The 13,863-nt window shown below is 42.5% G+C and overlaps 1 protein-coding gene across 1 annotated transcript in view; it reads right to left on the bottom strand.

Moving 5' to 3' along the window:
* Positions 1-8,768: 8,768 nt before the first annotated feature.
* LOC134573689 (torsin-1A-like) overlaps positions 8,769-13,863 on the bottom strand; it is a 30,429-nt gene continuing 25,334 nt past the window's right edge. The window contains exon 5 of the mRNA XM_063433472.1: positions 8,769-9,013. Coding sequence (XP_063289542.1) covers positions 8,769-9,013 — 245 coding nt within the window. The remainder of the gene's footprint in view (positions 9,014-13,863) is intronic.

Consider the following 13,863-nt stretch of genomic DNA (forward strand, 5'->3'; position numbering starts at 1 on the left):
GGGACTGAGTTGGGAATCATGGACTACTATTATACATTGCTGATCCTTTAAGAACTGCATTTGGGCTTATGGTACTTTTATTGTACAGTGCTGGCCCTTTTAAAAAACAGTGTACGGACACATGGAAACTTTTTGGACAATTTTTCTTCCCCTTTGGTCCCTGTTTTATCCGTATGTGATGTAAGATCAGGGAGTTATTAAAATGTATAAAAAGTGTAACTTTTCAGCTTGGAGATAATTGAGTAGATACAGTAATTGACTCAATTATCTCCTAAGCAGAGGGGAGGAATATGCTGGGTGTGTTTCTATTGTCCCATTGTGTCTGATTGGCCGATGTACTTGCATTGTATGAGTTGTAATGTGTTTATTGGTTGTTCTGCAAAACCCTGTGGGCTGTAATGTGTTTGGGGATTGGGAATAAAAGAGGCCGTATGGGCCAGTACAGGGAGTTCCTGTTTAACCCTCAAAGTGAAGTGTCGTCTCATTATTGGGGGAGGATTTATTGCATGCTGTTCCAGTTTGACTGCTAGGAGTGCAAACCTATTCGTATGGTTCCTATTCAACTGTCTACAGCATTCAGAGGCTTGAGAGGATTCCTATGCTTCTCCGATACGGTGATTGTGGTGTCTGCCAGAGTGCTTGGAGTCCTCAGGAAACGCTAGGAGCATCCTTTAACGGAGGTACCCAGTCGGGGTGCCAGGCGATCCGTTACAGGGCATATCTAGTAAACAGTAAGCAGCCAGTGACTGCTCACTGTTGTAAAAAAAAAAAAAAAAGACACCCCAAATCCAATAAAGGGGGACATTGCACAGGTCCCCCTTGTCCACATGATGGGGCACCTATTATAATAAAAAAAAATTGGTTCAGACGAAATTGGTCAATTTGCCGGCACCCTAGTCTAAATGACAGGACGTTCAAAATCGCAAATCGAGTATACGTGAGAACATGGAGGGGGTAAGTATTGTGGGAAAATTTTCTCTGACACAGGAAATGGAGGTAACCTAAACTCTTCCTTGTGTCAGAGAATGTCAGGCACAGGAAAAATACATACATCAGACAAAGTAGTCCCTGCAGGCTGAGTACTGTACATGCTTTACATTAATGCCTAGAAACACCACTTAACTCTGTGGTCAGGTGGCACAGCAAGTTGTATTGTGAAGATTTTAATTTGTTTCAAACTGTGGTGGATGTTAATCGGTTTGTTAGAAAACTTACGCTCTCTGGCCATTTCTCCCAGCTAACTTCTGAGGAATATGGCCTTTTGAATTCTTCTTCTAATGAGGTTTTGTCTGATAGTCCAGCTGTGTTTTCAGATCAACTGAGTCAATTTAATTTAGAGTCATTAGCCTTTGATAGTACTCATGAAGCTTTACAGGTAATTGATTAGAGTTGTATCAGTAATTCTCTTTGTGATAAATTCAAAAATGAAAGTCATTTTTACCCCATACAATTTAGCGGTAAAACAATTGAGCTATAAAGCTCACTGGTTGAAAAGGATATATGTTGTCTAGCTAATTGTACGTTTAATTTATAAAATGTAAAACAAACGAATAAATAGCTAATCTGTCTAATCTTGAGCATCAGGCTATCAAAGCACTTAAACATGAATTCAGTATTGTTATACTGAAGTCAGGCAGACAAGGGAGGTTGTGTGGTAGTTCTAAAAAAAAAGGATTATTTGCATGAGGCTTTACACCAAGCATGTCGAACACGCAACACTTTTGTTTTTGCCCCCATTTTTCGTGAGCTGAACTCAAAGATCTAAGACTTTTTCTATGTAAACAAAAGGCATATTTCTCTCAAATATTGTTCACAAATCTGTCTAAATCTGTATTAGTGAGCACTTCTCCTTTGCCGAGATAATCCATCCACCTCACAGGTGTGGCATATTAATATGCTGATTAGACAGCATGATTATTGCACAGGTGTGCCTTAGGCTGGCCACAATAAAAGGCCACTCTAAAATGTGCAGTTTTACTGTATTGGAGGGATCGGGGGGAGGGGTCTGAAAACCAGTCAGTATCTGGGGTGACCACCATTTGCCTCACGCAGTGCAACACCTCTCCTTCGGTGTTCTGGTTGGTGATTGTGGCCTGAAGTTGCTGGATATTGGCAGGACCTGGAACATGCTGTTGTATACGCCGATCCAGAGCATCCCAAACATGTTCAATGGGTGACATGTCCAGTGAGTATGCTGGCCATGCAAGAACTGGGATGTTTTCAGCTTCCAGTAATTGTGTACAGATTCTTGCAACATGGTGGAACATGAGGTGGTGGTCGTGGATGAATGGCACAACAATGGGCCTCAGGATCTCGTCCATAACATACACCTGCCCATACCATAACCCCACCGCCACCATGGGCCACTCGATCCACAACATTAACATCAGCAAACCGCTCACCTACACGACGCCATACACACTGTCTGCCATCTGCCCTGTACTGTGAAAACGGGGATTCATCGCATGGATTATCTCGGCAAAGGAGAAGTGCTCACTAACACAGATTTAGACAGATTTGTGAACAACATTTGAGAAAAATAGGCCTTTTGTGTACATAGGAATAGTCTTAGATCTTTGAGTTCAGCTCATGAAAAATGGGGGCAAAAACAAAAGTGTTGCGTTTATAATTTTGTTCAGTATAATTCTACTGCTATTTCTGATGATAAAGTTTGGGATATATGGTCAGAGCTTTGGAAATTGTATGCCTTGAAGGGTAAAACGAAATTTGTCACAACACCTTGCATAATTTATGTGTCACAACTGTCATACATTCATTCACAAATATAACCATATCTGTTTCAGCCTCCAGGCTACAGTGGTGGTGTGCACTGGTTATGATTCTAGGAGTACCCTGGGACTGTTTCCATCTAAGGGGACAGCATTTTATATTGAAACTTTGTATATAGAGAATATTTGCACCATGACCACGTACACAATACTGAAGTGGTTATTGTATGTAAACCTTTAATATCTCGTGCTATACATATTACTGTGGTATCCAGTCTTTCTCAACAGCCCCATCTTTGCTCCTTAGCTGACATTTCTAGATTTGTATGTATACAATTATGGAGATTTATGGTATATTGAATTTCTAATCTGCCTGTCTCTGCTGATTCATTCACTAGGCTCTTTTAACTTGTGTTATTAAATACTACTTTTGTTACTCTATATCAAAGACATTCCAAACTTTCTTTCATGCCTAACCAGCAAAAAAAGGTGTTTTATGTACATAATGGTGAAGCATGTATTGTGTGAAATTATAGCCAATGAATGGTTAGTTCTAAACACATTATAATAAACTATATGACTGAATTAAGTTCAAAACATGATCTGTCTGTTGAGATAAACAGGTTGTGCTTCTTGTGTATACACATATCTTGGATAAAATATTATTAAATATATGTATTAAATAAAAAATAAAAAACCTTTTTAAATTATATATCTACAAAGATCTCCACAAACTTCAATAGTGACTTATGTAGATCAATCATTTAAAACATTTTTCTTGTAGATTGTGATCATTTGAAAAGTTTATCCAAAATAATTAAATCAAGCTTTTAGTGGGAACATCCTCGATTTGTTTAGTAAAATTCCAGATGGTAAACTGATACATATACTGAAGTTATAAGCATCAGTCTTATTGTAACGTTTATAATGGTATATTGGGGTGCTGTCCAGGGTCCTGAAAGGTAAGAAACTCCAAGCTCCTTCAATGGAAACACGTTTTACACATCATGGTTCGAATTGGATTATGTACCAGCCATAACATAACTCTGAATACATTTACTTTGATACTGTGTATCCAGTTCTACAGCATACAACAGGGCCTAATTGTGTTAATGAATGTTAACCAACTTTTATCACTTTCTTTATCAGGATTATTCACTAAAGTGAGAAATCAAAGTGAATTTCTAATTTTAGGTCAGAGTAGCCAAACTGAGAGCTTAGATAATTTTTCCTGTTCGTCTATTTTGATCTTAAATTTTAAATTAATTTTGAAATCACTTTAAACATTCACTTTGGTAAATAAACCCTTATATATTTTTGGAACTTTGCTCTAAATTTCTCAATTCTATGTTCTACTTATTTTGATTTCCATTTTGTAACCTGTTTTCTGTTTACTGGTGGAACTTATCTCTATGCTATGCATGTTGATGCTACAATACTCCTTCATTTTAAATGGCTTTTTACTATATACCTTCAGTAACTTGTATACTTCATTCTATGAAGTATATGGCCGGCGCGCCCATAAGGCAACACAGGCAGCCACCTTAGGGAGCCAGAGCAGGGGGGGGGGGGGGGGGGGTGCAAAAACCCAAATCCCATGCCTTTGGCTGGGGACTGGAATTTATAAAATCACTGTCTGCAGCCTACCTCACTGTCCCTGCAGCCAGCACACATCAGATTCGCAGTGAAGTCAGCTGGCCTCTTCTGATAATGTCAGGAGGAGGGCGTGATTTCCACTGTTATTCTCCTAGACTCCCCAGCGGACCTGACTCTACCTGCAGGAGTCAGCTCCAGCCTCCAGCTCCTGTCCCACCCGACCACCAGGCATAAGGTTTCCTACCTCCCTGGCCCAAGGTAAGCCTCAGGGAGGGGGGAATCAAAAAGTTATTTTTAAGAAGCCCCTCTCTACTGCTTATGTACCCCCTCCATAGCCCCTGTACCCCCTCTACAGCCCCTAAAACCTCTACTACACATTCCAATCACTACAGCCTCTTTTCCTCCACGTGCACCCCTTATCCCCTACTACATCCTCTAACCCCAGGGAGAGCTATAATTACTGTCCAGTGCTTCTTCTAGCTTCAAGGAGGATTCAGCAGAGATACCTAGATGTGGTATTGGAGCTCCGCTACAGCCCCTATCTCCCAGTACATTTACTAACACTCCAATTATAGCACCTAACTTTCAACTACAGCCCCTATCCCCCTACTTCAGCTCCTAGCCCCCTACATGCTCCATTATAGCCCCTCCCCCCCCACCGCGCTGATGTAGAATTATTGAAAAATCTTTATTGAACCTGTATTGAATTATTGTACTAACTCCATTTTAACCCACATCACCATGACAGACCCTCCATTTTGTCCACATTACATGACAGAATTTCCTAACAGCATTTAGTGTAATGAATAGAGACTGTATTTTCTATAAAGACATGACTGACCCCGGAATTGCTGAATCTCCTGTAATTTGCAACATAGTATAATCTGAAGGCCATGGGAAGCTGGCCTAATGAAATGTTCTATTCATAAAAAGAACCCTGAGCCTGATCACGAGTCTGACATCACTAACTGCCCAAAAACCATGCCAAGTACTTAAAATGGCTAGCTGCCAGATTCCCCCTCCCATCGAGTAAAGCCTCGTGCTAAAGAGCAATGGCGACTGAATCCTGGTCAGAAATTACGACATCCCATGATGGGAGGATGCCCCACTAGTCACTCAAATCCCTAAACCAATTACTAATACAGATGGGAGGGCATTTAACCTACCACTTAACATTTAATCCAATTAATGATGTTTATTTACTGCTATCTTGATATTCAATGATGATGTAATTCTGCTCTTATAAGGGCTTGCAAGCCTGTTTTTTGTCAGATGCCATTACATTTTCTGAAGTTATTTTTAACCTGAACTGCATGTGTCAGTGTGAACTTACTTCTGCGTATACGCAATTTAATCATCTCAGATTTGGACAGGAACAGATAGACATTTAAACATATTTGTTTATTTCTAAATGAATCTACATCAGCACCACCCCCACCCAACCTTTACCCCGCCCCGCATTCTAAATACACACACACATTCACTGACAGATACGCATACACTAACAGAAACACACACACACTAACAGACCTACTCACACTCAGTAACAGACAAACAAACTCACTAACAGACACACACTCACTCACTAGCAGACACAAACTAGCAGACACACACACTCACTAACATACACACACACTCACAGGCAAACACACACACACTAACAGACACACACAGTCAGACACACACACACACACACACACACACTCACTAACAGACACACACACTCACAGGCAAACAAACTAACAGAAACACACTAACAGACACACACTAACAGACACACAAACTAACAGACACACACACTAACAGACACACACACTAACAGACACACACACATGAACAGACACACACACGAACAGACACACACTAACAGACACACACACTAACAGACACACACACACACACACACACTAACAGACACACACACTCACACTCACTAACAGACACACACACTCTCACTCACTAACAGACACACACACACACACTCACTCACTAACAGACACACACACACTGACACTAACAGACACACTCACACTAACAGACACACACACTCACACTAACAGACACACACACTCACACTAACAGATACACACACTCACACTAACAGACACACACACACTCACACTAACAGACACACACACACTCACACTCACTAACAGACACGCACACTCACACTCACTCACATTAACACTTTTTTTTTATACTTTAACCCCCCCAGCCTCCTTACCTTTGGGAATGCTGGGGGGGGGGTCATATTTCTCCCTGGTGGTCCAGTGGCTGCTGGGCGGTCGGGCGGCGCAGGTGGGCGGTGGGCGAGGGAGCACTTCCTCTGAGCTGTCTGCTCAGCTCCCTCGCAGCCGCACAGTGAGGCTGGGAGGCGGAGCCGTAATATGACGTCATATTCCGGCTCCCAGTCTCACTCTGCGGCGCGCGAGGGAGCTGAGCAGACAGCTCAGAGGAAGTGCTCCCTCGCCAGCCGCCCACCAGCGCCGTCCGACCGCCCAGCAGCCCAGCATATCTGTTAGCCGCAAGGCTAACAAGACATTTGCCTTGGGCATTTGGGGGCGGCTTTTTTTGCCGCCCCCTGGAAAATGCCACCCAAGGCAAATGCTTTGTTTGCCTCGCGGCTAATACGCCCCTGCCATTATCACTGCCCCTCCTGAGATTAGGTTCTGGACCAGCACAGGCTTCACTCCCCATCATTGTGATCTTACACACTACTCTCAAAATGTGATGAACTACACCATCCATAATTCCCTGCCTAATATGAGTTATGTGATATACTCAGCACTGCCAATGATCTATTATTTAGATAGACTGGAGGACTGGGCACTCAAATGGCAGATGAAATTTAATGTTGAAAAATGCAAAGTTATGCACTTCGGCGTAAAGAATACACAAGCAACGTATACCCTTAATGGAAGCGAATTAGGGATAACAACACACGAAAAGGACTTGGGAATTGTTATAGACAACAAACTATGCAACAATGTGCAATGTCAATCAGCAGTGGCCAAGGCCAGTAAGGTATTGTCATGCATGAAAAAGGGCATTCATTCTCGGGACGAGAATATCATTTTGCCTCTCTATAAATCACTGGTAAGACCACATATTGAATATGCTGTGCAATTTTGGGCACCTGTTCTAAAGAAGGATATCATGGCACTAGAAAAAGTGCAGAGGCGGGCTACAAAATTAATAAAAGGAATGGAACATATCAGCTATGAAGAAAGGTTAACAAATTTAAACCTATTTAGTTTAGAAAAACGTCGCCTGAGAGGGGATATGATAACATTATACAAATATATTCGGGGCCAATACAAACCATTGTGTGGAAATCTATTCACAAACCGGACTTTACATAGGACACGAGGCCATGCGTTTAGACTGGAAGAAAGAAGATTTCATCTAAGGCAAAGGAAAGGTTTTTTTACTGTAAGAACAATCAGGATGTGGAATTCTCTGCCTGAAGAAGTGGTTTTATCAGAGTCCATACAGATGTTCAAACAGCTACTAGATGCATACTTGCAAAGACAGAATATTCAAGGATATAATCTTTCAATGTAGGGTAATAACTGCTTGATTCAAGGATAAATCTGACTGCCATTCTGGGGTCAATAAGGAATTTTTTGTCCTAGCTTGTTGCAAAATTGTGCTTCAAACTGGGGTTTGTTTTTTTTTTTTTTTTTTTTTCTCTTTTGGATCAACAGCAAAAAACAGGTGTGAGGAAGGCTGAACTTGATGGACGCAAGTCTCTTTTCAGCTATCTAACTATGTAACTATGTAACTATGTAATATGTAACACACTAGGATAACAATAATTGACTGAGAGGTGCTATCTACCACTGGGTATTTGCAACAAATGCAGGAGCTTCAATGAGCGGTATAAAAAATAATATAAACATAATAATAATAATAATAATAATAATATAGCAGCACTAGATAAATAATGCATTCAATTATGGGGTTCCACCCAAACTTTTAATTCGCACACATACATGGAGATAATATTGGGTATTTGTATGGTAGTCCACCTAACAGGTTAAACCCTCGTAGATTAGAGCAGTACCGTTATGGAGTAAAATAAATGATGTCAATATGATGCCAGTTTATTTACACAGGAGTCACAAAAATAATGAAAATAACAAAACCCCAATAACAATTAAATTGCCCCCATAGTATAATTTAAAACATCGGTAATCATAGTTATAATTTTAAAAAAAATCAGTACTGAGCTTGTCTTGCAATAAAGATAATGAGCAGTATGGGCTAATGAAGGACAGGAAAAATCTGTTAACAGACTGGACACGTAGATCTTTATAGCATGTGTGCTCAACCAGTGAGTATGTCAGGTGACGTGGCCTGGTCACATGATGAAGGATAACCATGGAGACAGCACTTTCTCTGTTTATGAGCTATACAATGCCATAGACAAACAGGGACAGATTAGAGGAGCTGGTCCAGTTTTTTCCCCACAGACCTGCACCCTTTGGTTGAGAATATTCTCTCCTCTTTTGGGAAATAACCCACGTCCTCGGCTATTTCCATTGCCAGTGTCTCATCTTCAGGCAAGCCCATACGTTTTAGCTCTGCCAGCACACAATTTTTCACGTGTATAAACTCCAGTGGTAGAAAGGGGACGTATATATCAATAATGTCCTTAGCAATAATTTCACTCTGCCGAAATCCACCTGGACGGGGTAGAAGAGATATTAATAGACTGGGATCAGAAAGCAATGCATCAGACAATGTGCAACGTTGCAAATCTAGTAGATTTGAAAATCCCAGACTCTATCCGATACAAAGCTGAACATATATATTTTCGAAAATCAGTCAGTCATACGATGCCTCATCTTCAACAAAGAAGAATTGTAAATTGAATTTTAGACCAAAATAATTGGAGTGAGAAACATTAAACACAGCTATTTTTCCAGCACTACTACTTTGTGTTAAAATCTGATATTCTTTTGTACGTTTACCACAATTCCTCTGCTTGTGGTTCAGGAATACCTGTACGATTATTAGATTATTATATCACAGAGTGGTTGCTGATATATATTCAGGCCAATAGATTTAGGTTTTTCAGAGCCATATATATTCTCTTGAGTAAACCATAAACAAATAACAGAACATTTGCACTCTTCTCTATTCTCTCCATCCTTCTCCCACTCGATCTCATTCCAGAAACCAACCATATAAAACCCACTCACACCTTCTGTCACTATCTCTCCTTCTGCTTCCAGCAGCTGATGATGTCTCTCCCAACCCAGGGCCCTTCACCTCATCTGCTCACACTAAGACAACCAGAATCCACACAAACCTCATACCAATACCATGCCATCGATCCCCATCTACCAATATTCAGTGTGCACTCTGGAATGCCCGCTCCATCTGCAGCAATATAAAATCATCAGCCATACGCAAACTCTTTCTTTCACACTACTTGCACTTACTGAGACCTGGCTGTCCTCCTTTGATAGCGCTACTCCTGTTTCCTTATGTTATGGTGGGCTACAATTCTCACACACTCCAAGACCAAACAACTGTAAAGGAGGTGGTGTAGGCATCCTACTCTCCCGTCCATGTGCCCTCAACCAATCTTCCCTGCCTATGCCCTATCTTTTCCTTCCTTTGAAGTTCACACTGTCCGCCTTTTAAACGCACAATCATTTATCGCCAACCCTGCCATCCTAGACTATTCATTGAGCACTTTTCTTTCTGGCTACCCAATTTTCTCTCCTCTAGAATGCCTTCCCTCATTCTTGCGGACTTTAATATTCAATTCAACAACCCCAACTGCCCTGATGCCTCTTGTCTGCTCTCTGTGACCTCCTTTGTTGGACTCACACAGTGGTCTAATTCAGCAACTCATACAGCAGGAAACACCTTTGACCTCATCTTCACCAATCTCTGTACCACTTCTAATCTCTCCAATGTTCCATTTCCTCTATCTGACCACCATCTGCTGTCAAATACATCGGTCTCATTGAAACCTCAACTGTCTTGACCTACAGCAATTCTCCATCAAACTCCAAAGTCTCCTTTCATCCATCTCAAACCCCACCTGCTCTAACACCGCAGCCTCCCTCTACAACTCCACTCTCTCCTCTCAACTAGACATCATGGAACCTCCTACACTTAAACACAGCAAGCGGCCCCAACTACAACCCTGACACACCAAGCTGACCGGATACCTCCAAAAATATTCTAGAACTGCTGAATGCTGCAGGAGAAAGTTCACTCTGCATTGGACTTCCTCCACTATAAATGTATGCTGTGCTCCTACAGTCTGGCTCTTTCCTCTTCAAATGAAAACTACTTCAGTACATTCATAACCACACTCTCCCACGAACCCAAATTACTGTTTCATGCTTTTATCTCTTCTTTGCCCTGTTGTGCCTCCTCCTTCTACCAACTTGACCGCAACAAACTTAGCAACTCACTTCACTGAGAAGATTTCTACAATCAGGGAAGAGATCTCTCATCTCTCTTCATCCCCTAATAACTTTTGCCCTAACCACACTACCTCAGCTGTCCTGTGCTCATCTGCACCTGCTACAGCAGAAGAGGTTTCTGCTCTGTTCACTCGATCCTATTCCCTTATATCTCATCCACACTCTCCTTCTCTTGCTCTGCCTCGCACTAATATTTTCAACCTCTCCCTCTCCTCTAGCACATTTCCTCAACCCTTCAAACATGCAACCATAACCCTAATTCTGAAAAAGCCCAACCTTGACCCTAATTCCACGTCCAACTACCGCCCTATCTGACTACTGCCGTTTGCCTCCAAGATTCTTGAGAGAGTTGTGTATGCGAGATAGACTTCCTTGAACTCAACTCTCTGCTTGACCCGCTTCAATCTGGATTCCGCGCTCGTCACTCTGTGGAAACAGCTGTTCCAAAAGTATCCAATGATCTTATCACTGCAAAATCCTGTGACCACTTCTCTATCCTAATTGTCCTTGACCTTTCTGCTGCTTTTGACACTGTTGATCTTCAACAGCTTCTTCTTATCCTCCGTAATCTCGGTCTACGAGATACCGCTCTCTCCTGGTGCTCTTGCTACCTCTCCCAACACTCTTTCAGTGTTTCTTTCTCTGACTCTGCGTCTTCTCCCTAATCCCTCTCTGTTTGTGTTTCCAAGGGTCTGTCCTTGGTTCCCTATTGTTATTAATCTACACTGCCTACTTTGGTAAACTCATCAAATCCTTCGGCTTCCAGTGTCATTTCTTTGCAGATGACACGCAAATGTATCTGTCCTCCCCTGATTTCTCACCACCCCTCTTGACTTGTGTCTTTGATTGCCTCTCTGCTTTTTCCTTAAACTTAACCTGTCCAAAACAGAACTTCTGGTCTTCACTCCCTCAAGTGTTGCTACTCCCTTGTCTGCTCCAAGTCAATGGCACAACCATCCGCTCTACCTCGCAGGATCGCTGCCTAGGTGTTCTCTTTAACTCCGACCTCTTCTTCACCCCTCATGTCCAATCAATCTCCAAATCCTGCCGCTTCCATCTAAAAAAAACAGCCCGCATCCGACCCTATTTAACGCCTGATATGGCTAAGGTGCTTGTCCATGTCGTTGTTCTCTCTTGCCTTGACTACTGTAATCCGCTTCTCAGTGGTCTTACATGTTCCCAACTTGCCCTACAGTCTATAATGAATGAGGCAGCGAGGCTCATCTTTTTGTCCACCCGCACCTCCCACGCCTCCCCTTTGTCAGTCCCTACATTGGCTTCCCATAAGATATAGGACTCAATTTAAGACCCTGATATTGCTTACAAATCTCTACATAATTATGCTCCGACCTACTTATCCTCACTAATACAAAAATATGTCCCGTCTAGGCCCCTACACTCTGCCAGAGACCTACGTCTAACTTCTGCTCGTACTCCTAGCTCTGATGCTCGCCTTAAAGACTTCTCTAGGGCTGCACCTTTCCTGTGAAACGCCCTTCCCCTCTCTGTTCGACTTTCACCCAATCTCCACTCTTTGAAAACTTACTTCTTTAGAAAAGCATATCAATTAAACTGTGAATAGCTTTCTCTACCTGCACCCTGATTCCTCTTATAGAACTATCATCAAAGCACTAAGCCCTCAGTAAATACTATCCTAACAACTTACTTTTCTACCCTACCCTTACCTTTTGTGTCACATTACTCAACTCCCTCTAGCATGTAAGCTCATTGAGCAGGGCCCTTAATCCCTCTGTTTCTGTGTATCCAACTTGTCTGGTTACAAATACGTGTCTATTAGTCAACCCATTGTACAGCACTGTGGAATTTGTTGGTGCTTTATAAATAATAATACCCATAATATAAGTAAACCATCTATAAAACGACAGGAAGGGCATACATTTGACTCTTTACAGTAAATGCAGATACCGGTAAATCACACTGATGGCAATGTGGAAATATTCCCAAACTCTGAAACTTGAAAGGAATTCAAATGATATCAAATTATATAAGAGAACTGAGGCTTTTTCAGGAGTAATTAACCCAGATGATGCCAACTTTCAAGAGGATGTTATGGCGAGTTTGCCGTGGCAATGTCTACTTGTCAGGCAGAGATGGAAAACCTACTGGAAGATCCAGTCATGTAATGCAACCACATTTTGAATGTATACTTTAAGGCACATGACTCATTTGAGTTCTGGAAGGGTGGTCAGATATCATACATAATAAACTGGCAGGGTTATTCACTAAAATGTGAATTGTCTTGAATTCGAGACTAATTGAAAGTTGATTAAAAATTGTAGACCACAGGGGCCGGGCCAAGCCGCCATGCTGGCTGGCCGCATGGAAGACCAGCTCCTGCAATTTACCAGCCTTTTGACCCATTTAAGTGGTCCAGCTTGGCATCAGGCGCTGAGGAGTGACAGCCCACGTCAACAGGAGGTTCTGGCCCAGACACTGAGCCAAAACATGGGGTGGGGTGGATGGCCGCCACCCTGCTGTCCTGCCTGTCAGGTCCTGCCCGGACCTTCTGATCGGCGAGATGCTGGACATGTTCCCCCCCTCTGGGCCGGGGGGGTCATCCCGGTCCACCCTGGGATTCTAAGAGTGCCTGAGAGTGTCAGAGGTCTCACTCACCTTTCAAGATGGCGATGAAGCCTGGCACTCCATGGTGAAGGCAGCTTCCCTCGGGGCTCTTAGCGCCCTCTGCAGGCAAAGCGGGATATCACAATCTAAGTAACCTGCGGCTCCTGAAGCTTGAACGGAGGGGCTAACAATTGGCACTGAGTGAGCATGTGAACCACTACAGCTGCACTACTTCCAAACTCACGACAAACCACCAGAGGCACAGGAAATCCCTCTATACCTACCACATTCGGATGTTCCAATGCGACTGCCTCTGTTCCTCAACACCCCACACTGTGGTACCGAGCTGAATAATAGCTGTCCTGCATGGCCTGGGTGGCAGTCTGGCTGTGTGCATGCTGACCTTCTGACTGCTGGGACTGCAGATAGTGGGATTTGAAAGGACTCTATGTGGGGTCTGGGGGTACCTTTCCATGGGCTAACTCGCAATTATTACTATAATT

The sequence above is a fragment of the Pelobates fuscus genome, chromosome 9, assembly GCF_036172605.1.
Source record: "Pelobates fuscus isolate aPelFus1 chromosome 9, aPelFus1.pri, whole genome shotgun sequence".
Lineage (NCBI taxonomy): Eukaryota > Metazoa > Chordata > Amphibia > Anura > Pelobatidae > Pelobates > Pelobates fuscus.